Below are 24,347 nucleotides of genomic sequence, written 5' to 3' on the forward strand. Positions count from 1 at the left end.
CAACTGAAACAATTCTCACTGTGGCAATGTAACAGAGCGATGAGATTTATTGTGAGGAACTCTTCTGGCTAGAAATCTTCCAAATTGTTTCAATATTTTATACGCTCTAGGATCAATGAGATTTTGTCCGATGGAGACCCCCAAGAAGACCCCCAATCTGGAAAATGTTGGTGTTTGCTGCTACACGTATAACATTATTTTGAAGGTGTATTACCCTCTTTAAAACAGTTACTTGCATTAAATAAATAGATCATTAATCAAACGTGTTCACACTGTGCTTCTGATTCATACTTTCACTAACCCTGATTTAGCATTCAATCCTAATATGCAAAAAGCAGCAGACGCCTGCACCTCAATGCATTTGATTACAAGCAAATGATCCATTAACATGATCTGGAGCCATGTTGTCAGCACTGTAGCAGCAAACACATGATATGTCTGCATCATGAGCAGCTTTACTACACATCTAGGTCGTTTCCCCCTAGAAGTCTATTAATAATATAATGATACACTAATTATAAACAACGTACAGATCCTAATGTTAATGGCTAATGGGAAATCGTTATAGCATGACTAGTGAGTAGGGTAGTCGTAGTATGGTCTGTACTAAACATGCTACAGTTAAACCCAGTTTATAGGGACTAATGGTATGTTTCTAAATGCTTTTAGAGGGTAATAACACACACACAACATGTTACTTACAGTGTTGGAAGTGTTAGTTTTTATATTTTTCACGAGTAAAAATGTCTCTTTAAAGATTTCATTGGCGGTGTTTGCTTTATAACGCCGTTATGTGGACCAAACGCCTGTCATGCAAAAAAGGAAAATGAACGCTAATGTCGAAATGTATAAAAATGCAGGGGGGAATATTATTTTGTCAGAGGTACCTATCAGAGAATGTGACAAAACCACTTGGTCATAACAACGACACACCCTCTGTAAGCCCCCAGCAGCCTTCAACACACAGCCTTTAAATGTGAGCACGTCTCCGGTAAACCGCAAGGACTAGCTAAAAAAGAGAAAATACCGAAATGCAGCCATGCCTGATAACACTGCACTAAGCCACGACTGAATTATTATACCGGGAGAAAAGGCCACTACGTGTCGATAGCGGTTTTAAGGATCCCTTTCGTTAGGACCAGCATTTCCTGTCCCTGTGGTTTTACTCACTTCTACTACAGCACCGCAGACACGACGGAGAGAGCGGATACAATTACCACATTTAACGGTGGTTGGGCATCTCTTACCTGAACATAATTGTTTTCACAGTATTCCGCAACCTTGGACAGGTTCTGGTAGCTTTCCACAAGCGCTCTTTTACCGGCAGGGATTTCCTCCTCTAATAGCATTTGTAGCTCTGCCATCTTACATCCCTTTGCATTTCTCTCCTCTCTCTGTCCTTTTCATTGAGGCGAGGCGGTGATGCTCTGGTGTGTCGCTGAGAGAGGGGCTCCCCCGCCTGGCATTGTGGGGCCGCTGGCCTCCGATTCACAACAGCCTGTGACAAATGGCAGCTACGTCACAAACGTCGGCCGGTGATTGGCCGAGAGGCCGAGGAGAAGAGTAACAGACCAATGACATTTCACCATGATGACGTGTGAGTCCATAAAAACTAATGTTATAATAATAGCATTAATTATAATGTGTTTTTCTATTATTGGCATGACATTTTTCATATAATTATTTTAAAATAATTTGTGTAAAATAATTTCTTGCAGAACTTTATGTATTTTTCTTTTCATGGCTTAATCATATTGTATGTTGCATTGTGGCACTGAGGAAGAGTGTATACCTGGTAAATTGAAGATAATTTCATAGTAACATAACGATAACTTACACCAACATTATCATCACATATGTCCTTTAAATAGTCATCACAATTAATAAACTTAAGTTGAATATATATATATATATATATATATATCCTAATAACATTTTGGAAGCCTTGAACATGGTATAAACAGAACAGTACTAGCCTATTACATTATTAATGACTTTTTTTAAACTGTGGTAATTTGTATCAAATAAAAAGATAACATTTTACAATAAAACTTCTACACTACCGTTTATGTATCAACCTACATAATACCCACAGAGGACTCAACATTTAAAGTGCACAATTAAAATTGAAATATGTACTTAAGTCCGTGTAGTGTATTTCAACATATGGTGTGTTAACATATTTTACTGTTATGCTTACTCTACAAGAAAAAACCTCACGACACTACATTTCCCATAAACCACCGCGGTTTAAATCCCGGCACAGAGGGATTTGTGGGACATGAAGGATTCAACGTCACGTTTTAAACACATTTGACCGAAGCTTTGTTTCATAAAAACTACATTTCCCAGATATTTTCAGTATTCAAGACGTTGACAGCTTGGCTCATCCTTGACCCGAGTCGGAATTGGCTTTCTGCTACATATTGCAGATAAACACCGGGCTAATGGAATATTTAGAGCACCGGCGAATATTATCTTTGTGGTGAGTGTCTATCAAATCAAACACATCAGGAATCCTTCATGTTAAAGCATAATATAGTGTATTCTCTCTGAACCGACTAGGGCTAATTAGACCAGATTTATCCGAACATCTCCCAGGTTACAGAGGAAACAGTCTTCCTCCTTAGATAACACAAGTGGCAACCAGCTGCAGTGATGGCAAATTGTGTGCAAGTGTCCCTCCCTGTTGACGTTTTGCACTATCTCCTCATTAATTGCTTTATATTTATGTTCAAGATGTGAGGACTCCTTCATTTCCTACGTATTGGGACTCAGCATGGCGGAGGAGGAGGAGGACAGACACAGCCTGGAGGCGAAATTTGTAGCAGCAGTTAAAGTGATCCGGAGTTTGCCTGCAGATGGTGAGGACTTATTTTGTTACTGTGTCCAATTCTATGAATGAAGGGTTCTATTTTGAGTTATTTGCTGTATGTTGTGTCGGTGCTTGTTTGTGTGTAAACACTACAGGTGATTGACCTACATGCAGAGCTCCTGTCTGGCCCTCTATTGACAAAGCTGCTATAAGGATAAGAGCTGATTAACTGTACATGTAGTTTCTCAATAACAACTCCTGTAGCGCGTGTTGTGTCTCAGAAAAAAAAAATGTCAAGCTGCCTTGCAAATCTATTTTTTCTTTTGTGTTGGAAATTATTTTTTGAGCAATAATACTGGAAAACAGAAGAAAAAAAGGGATGCTGGAAGTCGGAACTAATGTCTTACGACGCTGGTTGGTTTCAATTAAAAGGTTGTCCAAGGGAACAAGTGTATAGGCTGTATGCCATGAGTTCTGCCAAACTTTTGATCTGCATATTTTACCTGACTCTAGTACATTTACTCAACTACCATATTAAAGGGGCCATATTATGCTAATTTGTATGTTGTGCCTCTACTATGACATGTTTACATGCTTACATTTTCTAAAAGGTCTTTATTTTTCTCAAACTTCTCACACTCTGTGTGAAACCAGAGCCCAGTCTGTTGTGATCGGTCAAACACTTAGAGATGTCCCGCCCCTATAGGCTATTGAGTACAATGTGTTGGAGCGCTAGCCAATAGAAGTGTGAGTGTTAAGTAGTGATGTCACTATGTTACAGAAGAAAACAAACGAGTCAAATGGAGAAGTTTCATGCAGGGGGGGAGTATGTGGGAGATAAATTCCCTCTGGAGGGAACTTTAGGGATTTTACGCCTTTGCAGACCATTTACATGCACAAAAACCTATTTAATTAACACACTTGTAAAAAAAATGCCTAAAGTCTAATGTTTGAATATATTAATTTATGTATATTCTAATAGATAGGGATAAGCTAAAAACATGAATTAACATCTTTTATAATTCTCTTCATTTCTCAGGTCCGTTCCAGCCCTCTGATGACATGTTGCTGATGTTTTGCAGTTACTATAAGCAGGCCACCTTAGGGCCATGCGACATCCCCAGGCCTAATGGATTCTGGGACTCTCATGGAAAAGAAAAATGGTACTTATATTGATTTAATTAAGAGGTACTGCTCATGCCACACAGTCGAATGACAGTTTGTGTATTTTGCATGTTGTACACTATCATTTTATACTATCAGTCTCACTTCCTGTTTATTTGCAAAGGGGCTTAACAAGCCTGAAATACCAATTCTCCAACGTCATAGCTCATTTAAAAAACATTTGCTACTGCAAAATGGTGTGGGTATATCTCATGGATAATCCTGCAGTAAAATACAGCTTTTAATAGTTTAGTGAGTTTTTTCCAAAATTGAACATCGCTGCAACTGCATATGTTTAGTCTTTCAGTGTTCACTTTGTGTTACCAGGGATGCATGGAGCTCTTTAGGAAATATGACAAAGGAGGAAGCCATGAAGAATTATATTGAGGATATCCAGATGGTAAGTCCATTAAAAAAAAAAACTCAAATTGAAAAAAGGCAACATTCATTACTGTACACACCTCTCTTTACGTTGGTTTTCATGACATATTGTAGTGGGAAAAGTGTGCGGCCCTATCACCCTGTATCTATTTATAATGTGTAATTATATAGGCGGACCATTTCTCTGGGTCTATAAGGCTACTTTTCCTTCTCTTCCTTACTTTTTTCTGGTGCCTTATTGAAAGTGTTGCTTGTGTTTTTGTCACAACTTGAAACTCTGCATATTTGAGCTTTACAGTTATTACTTTTGTGTGTTTTCAGATTTTGGAGACCATCCCAATCTCAGATGAAGTGTCCGACCTGGTGCAGAAGCTGGGCAACTTCTACACAGACGGAGAAAGAGAAGAAGGAGAAGCTGAAGATCATGAGGTGGACAGCAGACCCTTCACCAGGCCTTTTGCAAATCATGCAGGTAGTGTACAAAATCAGCCATGCCATGATGAAAGCAGAATACCATCCATGGAGAGCACTGCTGCTCGAGTGATACGTAGCACTGCTATTCATCCTCTTTGTTAGACACACAGATGACATCTTTTTAAATTCTGAGCCTGTCTTACTTGTGTTTTATCACTAGATGAGCTGAACAGGCAGCTTAAGAAGCCGACAATGGAAGGCAAGTCTTTGGTGTTTGCAGTAGCTCTAGAGTTGATAGATCCCATAGTACAAGGTTATTTTAACCTAATTAAGTTGCTTTCATTGTTTAATATAATAGCTCAAAAGTGATAAGTGTACATTGTCCTTGGATTTAACCTGAGGAAGTGTAAGAAATAAAAAAAATGTAAATGAAAGAAGTGTGTAATTTGTGACGTATGTGCTGTAGTTGGTCAGTGTGTTGGCTTTTTGCTTGGCGTAGATGTTGTCGGAGCCGTGGTCCGTCCACTGAGTGTACTGTCTCTGTTTGGTGTAGAGTAACATTGTGTGATGTAATACTTTGATAAAGACTTAATCAATAGTGTTTCCCTCATCGTTCAGGCTATGGGGATCTGTGGGATGATATACAGAACGTCCATGAAAATGACAGCACTGTTCATGGCTTAAGTGTCAGTAGCGAGGAGGCATGGGGGAGTAAGGAAAATAGTGAAGTTGAGAGAAATGAGGAAAGTAGTGATTGGAGGAAAAGTGAGGAAGAGGATAATGGAGATGAAGAAGACAATACAGAGGACGAAGACGAGGAGGGGCAGGAGGAAAAAGGTACTGTCTCTAGCTGTAGCGTTTTTGTGATGTGAAATGTGCTGTGTTCGTAGTGAATCGTTTTTACGTTATGGGTGGAGATATTCTCTGTTTTTTAACATTTCCCTTTACGAACGCAATGCCTGATAAATATTATTCATCTGTTCTTTAGAGCTCCAATGAGTCTACCAAAAGCACATCAATGTTTGACTGGGTAACATGTTTCTTCATTAACTCGTACAGATATAGAATCAGATAAATCAAAATCCTTTTAATTGTTGATTAGATTTTCACAAACAAGAAATGTCCTTTTTTTTTTTTTTACAGCACTTAAACAAAGAAAGATAAATTAAAGGGGCCCTATTATGCTTTTTTAATTGTCCATTTCCTGTAGTGTGTTGTAAAGTTGTTTGTGTATGTAAATGAATCCCAAAGTTTCTCTTTCACACATTCTGAAAGGAATTACGAAGACATACTTTATCAAATAAGTTTAATATCTGAATCAAGATCAAAGGGTTGTGCCATTTCAGAACAACTTATTTTGTGTAGAAATATGCAAGTGTATCCCACATTCATCGTTACTACCAGAAATACTCACAAGTGTACCCAAATGTGTGTATCACGCCGCAGTGGATAATAGTCCCTTACAATTATACAGTTTACTCTTGTAACAAATGTTACTTTTGAACATATGTTAAAAATGTCTGACCCCGATTGTTTTAGCAATCTACTTCGCCTTGTTGTGAAAGTAATTTGAATATTTGTGACCTATTTGCAACCTTAAACAATCTCCGAATAATGCTACGTTTTTATGTAGCACATTTTAATTATTAACGTTTGCACTACTTTCTTTTAATTGTCCTCTTTATTCTTAATTTAAGTAGTGGTAGCAAAATAACTTTATTTAATTTTTTTATAACATTTTGTCTACAATGACAGTGACACCTTTGAATGCATTTCAAGGGTGTAAGATGTACATAGTGTCCTTTGAAAGCAAATGAATGTGATGTATTATCCCTGTGTATACATTCATATAAACAAGAACAGCCTTTCCATAAGATTCAATAAAGTATTTTTTACCAAATACATCCACGGCAAGTTATGGCAAGACACAGGGCTCATTAAAAAAGAACTGCACCTTTTTCTCACTGCATGTGTCATACTCTTTCTCTTTTTTTTACTGTCTAAGGTTGGAGGCCTGACCCGACGCTGCTGATGGTGAACAAGAGGTGGAGGTCTGACACCAGGGGTTCCAGCAGCAGCATGGAGCCCAGCGTGTGCTCCTTCACCAACGGGACACACAGCTCCCTCAACAGCGAGGTGGAGGAGGAGGAGCTGGCCTGCTCCATAGAGCCCTCCATTGAACAGTATAACTCCTACATGCACTTTAATGGACCCCCGAGTGGTAAGATGAAACTCTAATGCAAAAGGTGTACATATTTTTTAATATTTCAACCTGTTGCAGCAGCAAAAGTATTACAACAATTACAAAAAATATGATTGTTATAAACGTTATGTTTTTGATGTAGATGAACAGTGAAAAATTATATTATTTGATATATTTTCCATGTTCAGGTCATAGTGAAGTAGTTCCTGAGAAGAACCGCCGGTCAACAGACTCGGACGAGGAATTCTGTGACTCGATGGAGCATCTGGCCATGGAAGAGGTGAGGTGTCCCTTCTCAATAGTATGCACCACATTAAAGAATTACTTTTACCATTTTAGAAAATGTGCCTATTCTCTTTCTTTACGAAATTTAGATGGTCAAAACCAATGAGCTCATCTATCAGTACCTCAGCTCAACACTTGACTACAGGAAATCATTGCGAAATGGAAACAATCTGAAGTAATAGTCCAGTACAAAAAAATATATAACAGAGAAATGTATCTATAAGGATGCTTAAGGATACTTGATAATTTGACAATTACATTGTGTTCCCTTAGTAAGGCAAAACCCTGAAAGATGTCAACACTGAGGCATTTACCAGGTGGACTAAGTTAAGTTCCTTAGGGTTCAGGGCTTAATGCTTTAGGGGTGATAATTGAGATTTGGCCCTCTAGTTTGCCAATGCCATATGGTTTTTTTTAGCTGTTGGAGCTGGAAACAACTAAACGCTGAAGTTTTTAAGGCAACCATAATGTTAAAATGAACTCTTATAAATAAAAACACAGTAGGAAAATGTTTAAGTGGTTAGACGAAAACAAGGAGAGCCCAGACCGGACAACAGTGTAAAGCACATGCTACTGTATCTTCTCTTCTACTCTAAATGAGACCATTGTTTATAAAATAAACATCCTGCTGTATCAACTAAGTCTTAAAACCATCAATTGAGACTATTAACTCATTAGGAAAACATTGACTGAGGTAATAAATCAAGTAAGAAGTAGGGCCATTTTCTCATAGAATTCTATGCAAAAATCAGAGGAGCTGCCCCCTGCTGGCTATTAGAAAAACACATGGTTAGGGAACATTGGCTTCACTTTTCAGACCAAGAGTGTGCCGCTTGGTTCTGAACTTTTACCATTATTATTATTATTATTATTAAGACTACTCAAACCGTGCCTGACCTTTATTTGTTCCTACTAAGGGCCTGTCAACGTCAAGAATACGCTCCTCTGGATCAGCAGCTGTCTCAGTGAGGCAAAGGGATCATTGGTTTGAGAGCAACACGACCCTGAATGCAGGAGAGGATCAAGTGCTCATGGGAGATTCTTACTTTAAAGAAGGGATTAGTGCAAGCAACAACAGCTCCTTGTCAAGAAGAGGGAGAGGTGAGACTGTCTACTGTGATTCATACTTACACTGTAACATACCTTCCTCCTAAAATGTCAAGGCATAAGACACCATCAAATTAAGCGCTCATTCACAAGCGTTAAGATATCTTTTTTTTACTCCAGGTTCACCGTTGCCAGGGACTCCCTGCGATTCTCAGCGTTCTGCCAGTGTAGATGCTGTTTGTTGTTGTGTGTCACATAGCAGATATCCTGTCTGCGTTGCCAGGGAAAACATCAACGAGCAAATAGCTACCGCTCTGCTGAGGCTGCAGCATGACATGTCCAGGGTGTTGCACAGGCTGCACGCTCTGGAGGCGCTGACGGTGTCACAGGTGAGAAACCAGTGTGGGTGTTACCCACAGTGTGTACTGAAATGTATCATTGTTTATGACTGTCTCCATGACAATTTATCATAGATTTATTCATAGATGTAAATGTTTTTCTTGTTCTTGCATTTTAAAGTCAAGATCATCTTCGCCAAAGCAGGAGGACGCCCTGGCAGTAGCACAAAAGGTTTTTAGCATCGTATTTTAAAGGGGACCCTATTGTGCTTTTGAGGGTTTCCCTATCCTGTAGTGTGTATTATAGGTTTTTGTGCTTGTCTGCAAAGGCTAAAATCACAAAGTTCCTTCCAGAGGGAGTTTCCCTCCCACACAGTCCACTGGACTCCTTTGTTTATGTAACATAATGCCATCACTTTGTAAGACTCACACTTCTATTGGCTAGCTAGCAGGACATCTCTAAGCAGTTGACCAATCAAAAACGCAGCAGCAAAGGCAGTATGAGAAAAATAAAGAGCTGTTTGCACATTGAAGGATGTAAACATGTCACAGTAGAGACACAACATGCAAATATTAACCCGAAAATGAGCACATAGGGCTGTTTTTATGACAAAGTTGTATCCAATCAGAAAACAATGGATTTTTTCTATTTACAGTTCTTAAGACCAGCTTGGTGGCCTTTTGACTTCTCTCCACTCACTGTGGTGTTTACTACACTCTGGCCTGTGGTTGCCCATTGGCTCGTCCAGGTTTACTTACAACGCAGGAGAAGGTGAGGAAAATGCTGATCAAAATCATCGCAAATTACTTTTGCTTTATAGGCGTTTTAAATGTTTTATCTTTTCTCCTCACAGGAAAATCGCCTGAATTCTCTGACCTCAATCAAACAACTTGACGCTGGGATGAAATCGTTGCACTTTTGATGCGTTGTGGCTTTGTAAGTCACCACAACAGACAGGGTATAATGAGGGCAGTATTAGAAATGGAAAGCCACCGTGGATAAATTATGGGTCAGATATTGATGTAAAAGGAGACTCTGCAATTTAGTGTAGCATTTTGACTTCCTGGATACTTTTGAGGTGTTTAAAATGTGTGCATTATAAAACTGGCACATTAACAGTGAGCGTAGCATTAGGCAGTGATATTATTTATGAAATGTAGTCCAGATCACCAATAACTCAACATATAAATAACTTGCATAAACATGATCATACAGTAGCTGTGGACAGTAATCTATGACCCATTGTCATGCCAGTTATTTTATTTTTTGCACATTTTATTTTGTTTATTTCATGTTTTTGTCAAACTGTTTTTTCTAATTTCTAAGGACTTTTGTATGTATTGTTCAAATATAGACATTCAAGGTGCATTTCTTTTTAGACCAAATTAACATCATTTGTAAAATTCTATATTTATTTTATCGCTTCAATGCAATTCTATCCTACACATAAAGTGAGGAACAGAGTAAGGACAATCCATATATTTATTTGTGTTTCTTGTCAGCTGTAAACTGAAAATGAAACATTCTCTGTTAAAGCAAAGATGTGGTGCTTTTTAAATATACTGTACATATAAACATAGGACATTTTAATGCAATAAAATCATTATATGAAAAAGCAGAGTGGATCTTTGATGTTATTATATGTTCAATATGCAGCATAAGTTGTTGCTACTTATGAAAAGGTGGAGTTGACTGTCTGTATAAACTGAGATTGAATATATAGCATATTTTTTTACATTAAAAAAGAATTGCATCATTAAAATTGTAGATAAACTAAAGGAGAATAAGCAAGATTTCAACAGGGATGCAAATCATGTCACAACGGTCACAACCCTATGGTTACAACCAGCGCCATATAGACTTCTATCTATATGGCGCTGGTTACAACGGTTACAACCTACAGTCTATGGTTACAACACGTGAGACGTCATATCCGGTTTATTTTCGGCTCTGTCCCTAAGTTCGCAGTTTGATTTGTTATGCCTGTGAAGTAAACCAAACACGGCCCTTTAACTCGGGGACAGAGGAATACCTTGTGTAGCATATCAGGCATCGTGTACCAGCGAGAATTCAAACATGTTTTCTCTGTCAATGACAGTCCAACCACAGGTAAGAAAGCAGGAAGCTTTAGGCCAAGCTAACGTTAGCATTGTTGTTGTTTTGGTTGTGGAGTTCAGCATGCTAGCGAGGTAAATTAACCTTCGCTTGTTCTCTCATTAGCCAGACTGCTCTCGACCTCATGTTGTTTTAAAGAGATACTTTATCGTCAGGGGACATTGTTTCACTATTGTTTTCTGTATATTTACCTAAAATAAACGGAAGTAAAGACTATGAGGTCGGTTGAGAGAAGTTTTAGCTAGCTAATACTTCAGTTCTGTGTCCTTAGCTGCCAGATGGAGAAACTGCGTCAATGAGCGACATGTTTGACTACTGGTGATTTTATAATCTATTAAATCAGCAGTTCAATTAACATATCTACTGATTCGTGATAATCACCTTTATACGGCTAACGTTACCTTATTTAGAACTAACCTAAGCTAGTAGCGTGTAAGCTTTTGGTTACATCATGTTGGTTTTATAACGCCATCCAGCTGATGTACCTGTGTGGCTACCTACTGTCTAAGTCATTGATCTACCTAACCTAAGTGTGTGTGTGATGATGTTTTGTATAATAGCCCACCTTTTCTGACTGTTGGATTACATGTGATGACAGGTGACATTACCTCTAAGCCACCTCATCAATGTCCTCCACTCCATGAAGAGCTCAGTGGGTAGCAGCCTCAGTGCCTCGTGCAGACCCAGAACTCACAAGGAGCATGCCTCAGACTCAGAGCTACGGGGCACAGAGGTAAAGCATTGTTTCCTGTCCCCCCTTTTTCAATACTTTTTATTTAACTGCTTATTTCATTCACATAATGCACTTTGCTCAAAGTATACACTCATATTTTGTACATATCCTATAGGCAAATCTCAACCAAGATACAAGAAGAAGAGTACACATTTTTAACAAAAGCCTGTTCCTGAGTAACTTTGAGAGGAATATCATTGGATTCAATTACACAACTTTATATCTCAATTTAGGAAATTGTTATGTTACAGCAGCATGTAAACAAGGCATTGCACATGAATTAAAAATAAACGTAACAAGTAAATATATATTAACAGGGAAAGATATATATGTGAAGAATATATCTCAATAGAATACACAATATCTCAATATAATACGCAATATAAATATACAGTACAAGTTAGTAAACACTATATTCGGCCACAAACATTTTAACTTAGGGTACTACTTACTAGTGCTGCTCAATTAATCGTATTTTAATCGCAATTACGATTTTGGTTTGCAACGATTACGAAAACAGCGTAATCAAAATAAAACGATTTTTTCTTTTTAATTATTATTATTTATTTTTTGTGGGTTTTTCAGTTGAATTATACTTAAAGTTCAGGGTAATCAACTGTTAAAAACATACTGTTACATTTTATTTTTCAATAAATGGATAATCAACAATCTTGATATCAATTATTGACGCAAATAATCGAGATTATGATTTTTGCCATAATCGAGCACCCCTACTACTTACTTTATGCAAGTCAGCTATGTAACTTCAGTGTTTTAATTAAATGTACATCTTTTTTATTACATATTTATATGTATATACATTTATACAAAATCTATATATATATTCAATATATGAATGATTTAGGGTGATTGACAGTAGAGACCGGTTAAGAAAATAGCTGTTAGCATAGCAATAGCATAGCTTCCATAATAGATTTCATGGATCGGTCCATCGATCTGTTGCCGCAGAGCAACATCCAATCTCATCCTCCAAAGTGTATAATGTTCATATGTTTGCAGCCCATTTTGAACCTGCGTGAGCTCGGCCTATCAGACCTGGGAGCGCAGCAGCTGGAGGAGCTGGTGAACAATGCGTTACCACGCCTGAGTCCACAGGAGGCGCCACTTCCATTGGACGGACAGACGGCGTGGAGGACGTCACATCTCTCTACACACTCATTTTACCACAACAAACATGGTGAGAATGCTCATGTTTTGTTGTAAACAGGCCTCCTATAGTGTACAATGCACCACCCACAGGAAAAGTATGTCGCATTTAGGGGGGATCTATTCCTAAATTAGTTTTTATTAGTGTATATATTTATCTGCAACTATTGCACCTAAATGTTATTGTTAGCTTACAAAGAGCCCTCAAGTCTGCATATGGTTTTCTTTATGGATTCCCCCATGTTGCTACGACATGATTCTACAGTAGCCCGGAAAGGACAAACATTTTTCTGGCTCTAGAAAGGGCCTTTTATGTTTTGATGTGACCTGAAGGCCACTTAAGGTTCTCTTTCTGATTGGATAGAGATGGTGAGCTGACGGGTATAGAGTTGCTCACAATATACCACCTCACTGCTAGATGCCACTAAATCTCACACACTGGACCTTTAAACAGTTGTGGCTGGTGCTTTTGCTAACCCATCATCATTCCTATATCAAAACAACATGCCAGGACCTCACACACTTTCTATTGATTGCTAGAATATCAGAGTTCTAGTGAGTGAAGGTGGTGGTAAACATCAGTCTCAACATTGTGATGTCTCTGCTTTAGCTTAGATACTAGTTAGTAGTTTTAACAAGCAACCAGGGCCTCTGTTACCACTTTTTCTTAAAGGTTAATTATAACAGTTCAACCTTGTCCTCTGTTTGCAGGCTTTTCAGGTGGTGCAATGCCCATTTCTTCTTCAAGGCAGCACCCTTCACCTCTCCAGTCTGTCTGCTTAGAGCTGAAACACTGGCCAGGTAACTATGGATCAATATGTTATAGTTTATTAATAATCGAAAACATTGCTATCAGTTGCTAATGAATTACCTTTACAACAATATAGCGTTACTGAGAGAAAAACTCATATTCCATTTAATCATCAATGTTATCTATTATTACTTATTTTTATATTACAATGTTTACGCTCATCTAGGTTATATATATATCAGCTGTTGAAATGATTGGCTCATGCTTACTGTATATTTCAGTGTGGGTCCCCACCAGAGGCTTTAAAACGTTAAAGAGCAAAACCAGACGACTGCAGTTAGGCTTAGACCGGCCCCTGGAGTCTGAGGGGTTCACCCCCACCTTTATGAAGGTATGTGCATAGAGTTGTTGTTAAGAAGATTAAACAAGTCCTTAAACATACTATCGATATTATCTAAAGAGGCTCTATTATGCTTTTTGTGTTTTTCCCTTTTCCTGTAATGTGTTCTAGTTTGTGTGTATGCAAATAGTCTGCAAAGGCTGAATTACCAAAGTTCCCTCCAGGGGGAGTTCCTTTCCCAGCCCCCCCTGCCTGAATCACCTCTATTGGACCCCTTTGTTTACTTCTGTAAAATAGTGAAATCACTATGTCACACTCGCGCTTCTATTGGCTATTGCTCTAACACATTGTACGTGATAGGCTTAGGGGAGGGACCTCTCAAGTGCTTGACCAATCACAACAGAGCCGGCCAGCTAACCAATCAGAGCAGACTGGGCTCTGGTTTCAGACAGAGGGTGAAAAGAGGGCAAAAGTAAAGACATTTTTTGAACATGAAAGCATGGAAACATTTCACAGTAGAGTAACAAAATATGAACCTAAAAATGAGTATAATGGGGCCTCTGCTTTAATCAGCACCAACATTTCTTTAAACAACTATCATATGTTAGCTAAGATATTGACAGCAGCTGCCTGTTTAAGAAGCCTCCAGCAGTTCAATATTTAAAACATAAAGGCATAGAGGGTGCCCTTAAAGTGTTCAGGCCTGAAGAGTGAGTCCAGTGTCATAGCCTTGAGAGCTAAAGTGTAATGGTACAGTATTCGGGCTTTGGGAATGCTGCTAACCAACCCTACCTTGTACTACAGGGTTTCCTGACACGAGACAAGGGGGTTGAAATTGAGAGTCTAGACAGCCTGATTAGGATAAAGAACATACCGGATGGACAACAGGATTCTTTCAAGAGGGGCTTCGCTGAGGGTTTCCTGAAAGCCCAAACCCTGACACAACGCTCACAAGGCAAGTTCAACATACACAGTCACTTAAACGTCACTTAAACGTTTGTATTATGAATCATTAAACAAATTTTCTCTCTCTCTCTTTTCAGACTCCCTCAGGAGGACTCGTCTCATCCTGCTGGTGCTGCTTTTTGCTGGGCTTTACGGTCTCTCCAAGACCCCCTTCGTATCGGGTAAACGCTCCATTTTTAAAATGCATGAAATCTACTCCCAACAAGTCATTTTGAAGGAAAAACGAATTAAAGTTGCATGGTGCATATTTGACTGTTGCCGCAGCTCTCACTGCGGGGAACAAACATTTTAAAACTCCTTTTGCAAAGATCCCAAAAAAAACAAAGAGCACTCTGACACACCCACAAAGAAGCAACAAATCAAAGAGCACTCACTCTGAGCCAAAAAATATGACCCAATTAATTGGACCACTGGCCACCCCATAGGCGGCACATTTGACATCGGCCAAATTGTTATTCCAAACATCAGTATTGCTGCAGATTGAGACATTTGTTGCATCGCGATTTAAATATGAATCTTTATTTTAAAGCTCATCATTTCCACTAACTCATCTATGCATCGAGCGTGTATCATCCCCTACAAGAAGGCTTGGTATGAGTGAGTCATGCTCTATGCAGACGACAACACATTCTAATCTGCAGCATTAGGCACTAATATTCCCAATGAACCCTCAGTGAGAGCCAGCGAGTGTTTGTGTGACCTCATTAACCCTGTCATGCAGTGTGATTTCAAACTTTAATCTAACCGTTTTTGACAGTACGGTTCCGAACCACAGCAGGCTTGGACTCAGCTGTGGACCCGGTCGCGGTGAAGAACGTGACGTTCGAGCACGTCAAAGGGATTGAGGAAGCTAAGAACGAGCTGCAGGAGGTGGTGGAGTTCCTGAAAAACCCAGATAAGTTCACGGTCTTGGGAGGAAAGCTGCCAAAAGGTACTGGCACCTTTGTCATTTTCTTATCTCTATGAGAGTGTGGTGTCAATTTAGGGCAGCATTCTTGTGTCTTTCTCTCATTCTTCCTCCTCCTCTTTGTCTCTTCTTCAGGTGTTCTTCTGGTCGGCCCTCCTGGGACTGGAAAGACTCTCCTGGCCAGAGCGGTGGCTGGAGAGGCCGATGTGCCGTTCTACTACGCCTCTGGGTCCGAATTTGACGAGATGTTCGTTGGAGTGGGAGCCAGCCGCATCAGGAATCTTTTCCGTAAGCACTTTTTTTTCAAGTGTTTTAATATCAAAAGCAACATTTTCCCTCTCTTTTCCTTAGTAGGAAACCTCTGGAGTGTGTAAAATGCACTTCTTCTGATTAGAGGGCAGCATTATTGAGGCCATTCATTTGTATTAATGTGCTAGGTTATGCTCCTGTTGTGTCAGTCGGAGAGAGCAGAGACAATAACACTGTTTCCGCCAGACCAGGGCTGAGAGGGCGTCCACCCGGAGAGCGGGGGGCGGGGCTTGAATTTGGAATGGAGCCATCCCTTATAGATACTATCTCTTTACGTTAGTGAGCTGGATCATTTGGCTCGGCTCTCTTAAAGCGCCGGCTCTTTCGGCTCCCAAGCGGCTCTTCATTTTACCACAGTTAACCAGGGAGCCTCAGTTTCGCTGCTGCTAGGCTCCGGCACTCGCAGTTCATGCGCCGTGCTCCACAAGCAACCCCCGGTTCATCACGTCCAAATCGCGCATGTTCCGTGTTGTTCTGTGGCAGGTACCGCTAGGGTTGCAAAGGGGTGGAAAGTTTCCAGTAAATTTCCGGAAAGTTTCCATGGGAAGTTAAGCTGGGGAGTTTTGGAAATATTTGATGCAAATTTAAACAAAAAAACATGACATTTCAAGAGATTTAAAAAAATTAAATTAAAATTAAAAAATAAATGTTTTAAGTAGAACAGAATAAGTTTAAATTATTTTATTGAACAATTATTTGTTTCATTGAAGAACGAAAACAGGAATGTTGAGTTAAATGTAACTCGTCCCCCCCAACCCCACTCATTAAAAGAATTAACAAAAATGCACCCCCCATCCAAATCCCCACAAAGTCCCATTCAAAATGTTAAATGAAAAGAGCCCTTCTCCCTCCACAAAGCCTCTGCATTTTTGCTAAACCCTTTCAGTCAACGGGCTCTTCCTGGGCCTCATCAACATCCAACTCTGAGTCTTCCTCTTCAGTGTCACTGTCCAGCCTTGTTGAGGATGGCTCTGTGTCAGGTTCAAGCAGCCTTAGGTTTGCCCGAATGCCAACCAGTTTTTCCACTCTCACATTTGTGAGCCTGTTGCGAACCTTTGTGTGGTCTCAATAGCCATGCAGTAAGCAGTGTGCTATGGCATGGATATTCAAGTGTACTTGAATGGCATCTGTTTGTTTTAGTCAAGATTATGCTAAAATATACTTTCCCCAACTATATTTAAGTTCCCTATGAAGAGCCAACCTTCAATTTTGAAAATACCCAGTTTATTTCCATGGAAAGTTTCCATCTTTGAAAATTCCCAGAATTTTGCAACCCTATGCACCGCCGATGTCGGGGTAACGATCTTCAATACTCCCACTAGACTCCTTTGCCCCTCCAACAGAGGGATGTCCTTGTCCTTTTTCCTTTTCGTCATTTCAACCGATAAAGACTCTCGATCTTCTCTCGAATTATTAATTCAAATGACAGCAAGACGCCCCCCTGCAATAACACAAGCAACCATTTATTTCAGCGACTCCGATTTGAAATGCACATGTTTTTTTTTCTGAGATAAAATGCAAATGTCCACAGAAATTACCAAGAGAAGTTGAGGAAGGGACAAGGTGATCGTGCTACACAAAATAACAAGACTACACATGACTTATTCTGCCATCTTAAACAAAACACAAGCAAAAGACTGCTTTGAATTTTGTGAGACATGTGTTGATTTCAATATTTGTCTCACTGCTTGTTTCCAGGGGAGGCTAAAGCCAACGCTCCCTGTGTGATCTTCATCGATGAGCTGGACAGCGTGGGGGGGAAGAGGATCGAGTCTCCCATGCACCCTTACTCTAGACAGACTATTAACCAACTGCTTGCTGAGATGGATGGGTAATTACTTCCATTATCTGAGGAATTTTTACAGTTTGACATTGTTAAATACAAAATATTTGACAATATGGTGTTTTTGCAAGGCCTCAAACATCAAAGATATAGAAACATCCAATCTAAAATATGTTTTAATGATAATTGTAATGTTCACAAACATATAGGCCCTACCTGCCTGGACATACAGAGTTGGTTTCAATGTTACATGTGCTCTGTCAATGGCATCTTTAAAATAACAATAATGACCATGCTCTTCTGCCACTGTCTGGACGTCTATAACAACAGGTTTATCCCATACCACTCAGCAAAGAAGTTCACTTTTTAAAGCATTTTTAAGCTAGCTAAATATGTTACTCTGTTGCATCATATCTGTAACTTGCATAGCAACAGGGTAACACATATAATTTCGTTAGCCTCGTGTTTTTTTCCTCACGCAAAGATACTGTGAAAAGGTATTAGACGTCATAGCTGTGGTATATGGTTATATTATACCATGACTTAGAACCAATCAGATTGCTTGATTCGAGCTACCCGTGTCAGAAGTAGTTTTATATATAGCAATGTATTATAAATTAACAATTTATTAAAAAAAACACTATAAACATTTATAATCACACGTTACATTACATGTTTGGTTTCCTTGGGAATAAATGAAGTAGTTCATGTTGTTAAAAATATGAATTGGTGAGAGTTATAAATTGCTGTGGTGAGCACAAAGCAAGAGGAGAGCTACTGTGCTCCAAACATTGACCTCCCTGTCATATTATTTTGTAGGTTTAAACCAAATGAAGGTGTGATCATCATCGGAGCGACCAACTTCCCGGAGGCTTTGGATAAGTATGTTTACTTCTGTCTCTCCTGCTAGAATCAGAATCAGGTTTATTACCAGGTAGGTTGACACGTATAAGGAATTTGACTTTATGTCATGGTGCATACATAAAAGTAAAAAAAAATAGAGCTTCCAATGTTGTGGATTACAACCCTCAGAGCTTTCCTTGTCAACAACAAAGACTGTAACCCTGAGGGTGCTTCTGTTGCAGTGACCCAGATTGTATGCTAACACAGTTTCAATATTTTACTGACAAGCTGATTATTTTGTAGCGCTCTGATCCGCCCAGGACGCTTTGACATGCAGGTGACCGTCCCCAAACCAGACGTGAGAGGACGCACGGAGATCATCAACTGGTATCTGAGGAAGATCAAAGTGGATCCAGGTGTGGAAACAGCATCTGCTTATCAAAACATTATTTTGGTCAAATGATGGTCTATGTTATTTTAAGATAGAGCCCTGATTGTTTGTATGCCTTGGTTTGGTTGTCCTGACACCCTGAACGAACAGAACAGAGCTAAGGATTTGAATCGATAATGTTTTATTGATACCGATTCCATTATCTTTTCCTCTTACAAATTAGATTCTTCATCAATTTCTTTATTGATTCCTGATAAATTATTGTGTTGAAAAAGAGTACATACATGCAGGCTAACCTTTTCATAATTGTCCAAAAGATATTTTTAAACTGTTGTGAAGTCATTGTAAAACAAACAATTAAAATGATAAGTAAATCAATTATGAATTTTTGTTTAAATATTTGCTTAGAATAAAAAAAAGATATACGAATCAGTATGTATCTTAATGGAACCTCCGTTAAAGCTAGCTGTTAGCTCCATGCTAGCTTTACCTAGCGCTAGATGTAGCAATTTGTTTTATCAAAATGTATGAGGGGAAAAATAGGGTTAGCCCACGATTATTAGCGCCAAACTTAGAGGGATTTTTCTCTTTTTCTCTTCCATTTCATTTCATTTGTATTTGTTCCGTTCACGGTATGCACAACTTAATGTATAACAATGATTTACAAAACATGTCTCTATAAACACACCGTACCCGGAAAGGAGCAGGGAGAAGAAAATAATCTTATATTACCTGCCCCTTTCTAAAATAAAAATTGAAATAGATGGTCTGTCCTTCATATTTTCTTATTCACAGCCAATCATAACAGTATCGTAAGAAAATAAGAGAAACACAAAAACTTACAAAAAAAATACTTAGTTTCCACTTGACAGTTAACGGAAAGAAACACAACAAAAAATCAACAACCCCAAAACATCACAGGTACAAGGTAAAGTTCACATCCTTGTGCATACACAACAATGTTCCATTGAGAGTGAACAACAAGGAACCGGTTCTCAACTTCCTTCCTTACACAGGACTAGCATTCTTTGAACCTGACATAACAGGCTGAATGTTTGCCATTTCCTTTCCTTTAACAGTAACCTGGAGTGATGCCCTTGGCTGTTACTGATAACCTTGTTCTCTCTGCAGCTATTGAAGCCAACATTATTGCCCGGGGCACAGTGGGCTTCTCTGGCGCTGACCTGGAAAATCTGGTCAACCAGGCGGCCCTGAAGGCAGCAGTTGATGGCAAAGACATGGTCACCCTGAAGGAGCTGGAGTTTGCTAAGGACAAAATCCTCATGGGTGAGTTATGAGGGAGCTTTAATAGGTACCAAAGAAAGACTGTGTTTACCTGCAATACTGCAACAATCACTCATTGAAATCATGTTGAGAATGTGGCAATAAAGTCATTTAATGATTCTCTTTTCTTCAAGGCCCTGAGAGAAAGAGTGCTCAAATAGACAAGAAGAACAAGACTATCACTGCGTACCATGAATCAGGCCATGCGATCGTCGCCTACTTCACCAAAGATGCCATGCCCATTAACAAGGCGACCATCATGCCCAGAGGCCACAGCCTGGGACATGTAAGAAAACAACTTTTAAACTAAATGGTTTCAATTAATTATAATCTAATAAGTCTGTTGAACTGGGCCAACCAGGTGATGTTCCAATGATGTTCACTGGCACATTCAATCACTTGTTAGCAACTGCTTTTTTTATGACACATATGACTCAGGGGGGTATATACTGAACAATGTTGTCTTATTTTGGTGACCTACCCAAAGACTTTGAACCTGAAGTGCTAAAATGCTAACTAATTTCTGGGTTTTAGGACTCCTTCCTGCACCACTCTATTGACTCTCTTATCTTTTTAAAGTTGTATATCCTTTCAACCCCTAAATTATTTCCTTCTCCCATGCTCATCGATGTCAGGTCTCGATGCTCCCGGAGAACGATCGCTGGAGTGAGACTCGCTCTCAGCTGCTGGCCCAGATGGACGTCAGTATGGGCGGCCGTGTAGCAGAGGAGATCATATTTGGCAATGAGTACATCACAACTGGTAGGGAAGAGTCCCTGATGATGATGATGATGAGTAGTAGTAGTAGTAGTAGTAGTAGTAGTAGTAGTAGTAGTAGTAGTAGTAGTAGTAGTAGTAGTAGTAGAATTCTCTTCATTTGAATTCAGGTGTTTTTTTTAACTTTAAAATGAAACGTCTAATTTCTTCCTCTCCAGGTGCTTCAAGCGACTTCGATAGTGCCACAAAGATCGCTAAGATGATGGTGACCAGATTCGGAATGTGTGAAAAGGTAGGGGACTTGAGGAGAAAAGGCCTGTCGTTCTATTTCTACCGCACATTATTTGCAACGTTCAGTATTTGAGCTCAATATATCTTGAACAAACTCTCAGAATACAGGCTTTTTAATGAGTGTTTTTTTTATTGTTTTTAATAGGGCTGCACAATTTGGAAAAAACAACTCATTGCGATTATTTTGACTGATATTTTAATTGCGATATGATTTGTAATATTGGATGAATTGATCATTTTGAATCAATCAGATTTTAACTATCATTTAAAAAAAATATGAAAATGATTCAGGAGAGATTTTAACAGAAGATCTGTACCAAATAAATGTGTGTTTAGTTATGTCCATAGAATAAGATGTATCGACTGGGATAACTCTACAGCACCACAATACTTATTTGAATATGGCACTAGTTTGTTTGTGATTTTGATAACATTGCAATTCATTTTGCTGCTCTAGTTTTTAAATGTAATTTGTTAATGTTGTACTTTTTTAAAATTCCTTTTAAGCACTTTGAATTGCACTGCTTTTAACAATGTGCTATATAAATAAACATGCATTTTCTTGCTTTTGCTGTCATTCTATTCACATTAACACATGTGTTTGCCCTTCCTGTCCCCAGCTGGGTGTGATGACCTACAGCGACATGACGGCCCAGAGCCCGGAGACACAAGCCGCTGTGGAGAATGAAGTCAGGGTGATATTAAAGGTCTGTGTAATCTTTCTTTATACAACTTAACGATTAAGCTGTTGTCAAACCTTTTTTCTCACCATAATTCCCTTTCGCCGTCTCCAGGACTCTTACGAGCGTGCCAGAGCCCTGCTGAAGTCTCATGCCAAAGAGCACAAAAACCTGGCCGAGGCTCTGCTCCTGTACGAGACGCTCGACGTCAAAGACATCCAGCTGGTCCTGGAGGGTAAGACCCTGGAGACCAGATGAAACAAGGACAGCGCCAATCAGAGGGTAGCACCAGAGCAGTGGGAAGGGGGCGGGTTTTAAGCACTCAGGGGTCATGGAAAGAGGAAAAGACTCAATTCATGAATCGGAGAAGTATAAACTCATGGTCTGCATTCACAAAGTCTCTAGACAAGTGATGATGTACGGCTGTAATTTCTTCATGCTGTCACGTCTGCGTAATCTCAACATTATTTCCAGATAGGTTGTTTAGTGGTGTTGCACTTTAATAGGACTTTCCTGCTGCTGTTAGTTCACTATATGTGACGAAGGCTCACAGGTGAAATGCTTAATGATAAGGAAGTTGCTCAGGTCACTTCATCCTTCAGTGGTAGGACATATGTGAATGTAAGGCTGCATCAAAAGCTTATTGTCATTATCAAATATTTTGCTGATTATTCCCTGGATTTATCGTTCTTGTCTGTAAGGCTTGCTATCGTTAAAAGAAAATGATGATACCAATCGTTTTTTGATTTGGGTAAAATGCCACCACCATACATTTTTCTTCGATTGTTTTCACTGAAAATGCTTCAATACTACTTGGAACTAGGTTATTTCAGGGTTATTTTCTAATAAAATGTTAGAAACATTTTGATCCCAGATAATCAAAGTCAACAGTGACATCTTTAAATGGCTTGTTTAGTAAGTCCAAACCCAAAACATATTTAATTTGGCGAAAAGCAGGAAATCTACAGACATGGAAGTCTGAAAAAAAGCATTTTCTGCTTCTTTTTTTTGCCTGTAAAATTACTTGTGTGGTTAATGCATTATCAAGCAATTGTCGAAAAATGATTCCGTCATTCAAGTTATCGCGTTAATTGTTAAAAAGGGATTTGAAATGTGGTCAAATTCTGTTCAGCCTGGTCTCTTAAAATTCCTATACCGTCGATGAGAAATACTGAGCGGTTTTTATCTTAAACACAAATAACTACTTGGTAATCATTGCAACCAGTCTTTATGAAATCGCAACCCCTATTTAGTTGTCTTATATACATGTTTTGTGTCTAGTATTTCCATTTGGTATAACACCTTTGTGTCCGTGTCTCAATTTGGGCACCAAAAAGTGTCACAATGGGGTGCTTCACTTTGTCTTACCATCAGACTCTAAGTATCTTGGATCATAAATCATGTATATATTCCCTTCTGTTTATGTCACTCAATCTTATTTTTAAATGTGGCCTTTTGGGGAAGGACTTTAGCGTAATTGTATTTATTTCCTTACTAGGTCTAACAAGTTAAACCATAGCGTCTAAACACGTTAGGTAAAGTGTAAACATTCAAATGCACTTCTGCACTCTATTATTTTTATTTATGCTGTGAAAAAATGTTTGATAATCTGAAAAAGCATGCACCAAATACAAGCTGTTTATGTAGTGATAAAGCATTGGGATTTTAGGATTTAAACTTGTAAGGCTCAAACCTAATTTATTTAAATAATAGAATTAGGCTTCCAAAAAGCCTCTGAAGAATATCAGTGTTTCTTGTAATTTCCAATGAGTTAATGAAAACCTCTTAATCTTTTAATTACTGAGAAAAACAACAGTAAGTTATCAGTTTATTGTCCATTGGCTTCTCTTGTCGTTAATTTGAGGCAGAGACATGTTAAATGTCCCAATGTGTAGTCAATACAGCAGTGTATGATTAGCGTTATCTACCATTTTATTGAAAGTATAGCTTTTGTCAAAATGACCACCAGCATATGTAATTTATAGTGTTGCCCTTTTCACTTTCTTTCTTCATTTGACTTTCTTTCTTCAGTTTACTGGCTTTTTTATCCATGTTTAGCTGTATATATGATGTGTTGATGTTGAGAACATTGTACATAGATGTATAGCAATGCTTTTATGCTGTACACATTGAATGGCTCTGCTGTTGATTGACACAATCTCTCAACATTCTGATGGCAATGGTTGATGAATTGTTTGTGCACCTGAAATAAATAAAAAGAAGCCCAAAAGAAGATGTTGGTGTGTACTTCAGTTTTATTATTTACAAAACTATAAAATGCGTATACTTTGTTACAATGAGCCAAAATGAACAAGCTTTACACTTCTGTCACGGAAGACTAGTTTTAAATTATATTCTTAAGAACTGACAAAAAACAACTATTCAAGTATTTGAGCAAACGTCTCAGAAAATGGTAAAATGT

The 24,347-nt window shown here is 38.8% G+C and overlaps 2 protein-coding genes across 6 annotated transcripts; both read left to right on the forward strand.

Moving 5' to 3' along the window:
• The first annotated feature begins 955 nt into the window (after window positions 1–955).
• On the forward strand, window positions 956–10,266 carry LOC104952440 (acyl-CoA-binding domain-containing protein 5-B-like). 5 transcript variants are annotated; one of them, XM_010779259.1, is made up of 14 exons: window positions 956–1,597; window positions 2,740–2,864; window positions 3,855–3,978; window positions 4,307–4,379; window positions 4,682–4,832; window positions 4,995–5,033; window positions 5,393–5,611; window positions 6,780–6,995; window positions 7,166–7,257; window positions 8,180–8,363; window positions 8,490–8,698; window positions 8,829–8,879; window positions 9,304–9,419; window positions 9,502–10,266. In XM_010779259.1, exons 1-14 carry the CDS (start codon window positions 1,575–1,577, stop codon window positions 9,512–9,514), a joined length of 1,635 nt encoding a protein of 544 aa, XP_010777561.1. In that variant the 5' UTR covers window positions 956–1,574; the 3' UTR covers window positions 9,515–10,266. The 5 variants fall into 5 exon arrangements, with proteins under 5 accessions (XP_010777561.1, XP_010777562.1, XP_010777564.1 ...); XM_010779261.1 differs by lacking the exon at window positions 956–1,597 and adding an exon at window positions 1,717–2,485; XM_010779260.1 differs by lacking the exon at window positions 8,829–8,879.
• A 313-nt stretch (window positions 10,267–10,579) lies between these two features.
• Window positions 10,580–24,158, forward strand: yme1l1b (YME1-like 1b). Its single transcript, XM_010779264.1, has 18 exons — window positions 10,580–10,757; window positions 11,362–11,496; window positions 12,517–12,694; window positions 13,375–13,464; window positions 13,696–13,805; window positions 14,559–14,709; window positions 14,798–14,881; window positions 15,478–15,651; window positions 15,763–15,915; window positions 17,635–17,767; window positions 18,539–18,601; window positions 18,866–18,978; window positions 20,085–20,240; window positions 20,372–20,523; window positions 20,873–20,999; window positions 21,173–21,246; window positions 21,866–21,952; window positions 22,040–24,158. The coding sequence occupies exons 1-18, from the start codon at window positions 10,725–10,727 to the stop codon at window positions 22,181–22,183; spliced, it is 2,157 nt and encodes a 718-aa protein (XP_010777566.1). The 5' UTR covers window positions 10,580–10,724; the 3' UTR covers window positions 22,184–24,158.
• Window positions 24,159–24,347: the final 189 nt, after the last annotated feature.

The sequence above is a fragment of the Notothenia coriiceps genome, unplaced genomic scaffold (genome assembly GCF_000735185.1).
Source record: "Notothenia coriiceps isolate Sejong01 unplaced genomic scaffold, NC01 NC01_scaffold00020041, whole genome shotgun sequence".
NCBI classification, from domain to species: Eukaryota; Metazoa; Chordata; class Actinopteri; order Perciformes; family Nototheniidae; genus Notothenia; species Notothenia coriiceps.

What these genes read in the sequence shown, in the direction of transcription:
- LOC104952440 (XM_010779259.1), top strand. Translation starts at nt 1,575, where the DNA reads ATGACATTTCACCATGATGACGT. An exon ending in ATATTGAGGATATCCAGATG is followed by an intron (nt 4,380 to 4,681) that starts GTAAGTCCATTA and finishes GTGTGTTTTCAG; the next exon opens with ATTTTGGAGACCATCCCAAT. An exon ending in AGGCGCTGACGGTGTCACAG is followed by an intron (nt 8,699 to 8,828) that starts GTGAGAAACCAG and finishes TGCATTTTAAAG; the next exon opens with TCAAGATCATCTTCGCCAAA.
- yme1l1b (XM_010779264.1), top strand. Translation starts at nt 10,725, where the DNA reads ATGTTTTCTCTGTCAATGACAGTCCAACCACAG. An exon ending in CAGAGCTACGGGGCACAGAG is followed by an intron (nt 11,497 to 12,516) that starts GTAAAGCATTGT and finishes ATATGTTTGCAG; the next exon opens with CCCATTTTGAACCTGCGTGA. An exon ending in CTGCTTGCTGAGATGGATGG is followed by an intron (nt 17,768 to 18,538) that starts GTAATTACTTCC and finishes ATTATTTTGTAG; the next exon opens with GTTTAAACCAAATGAAGGTG.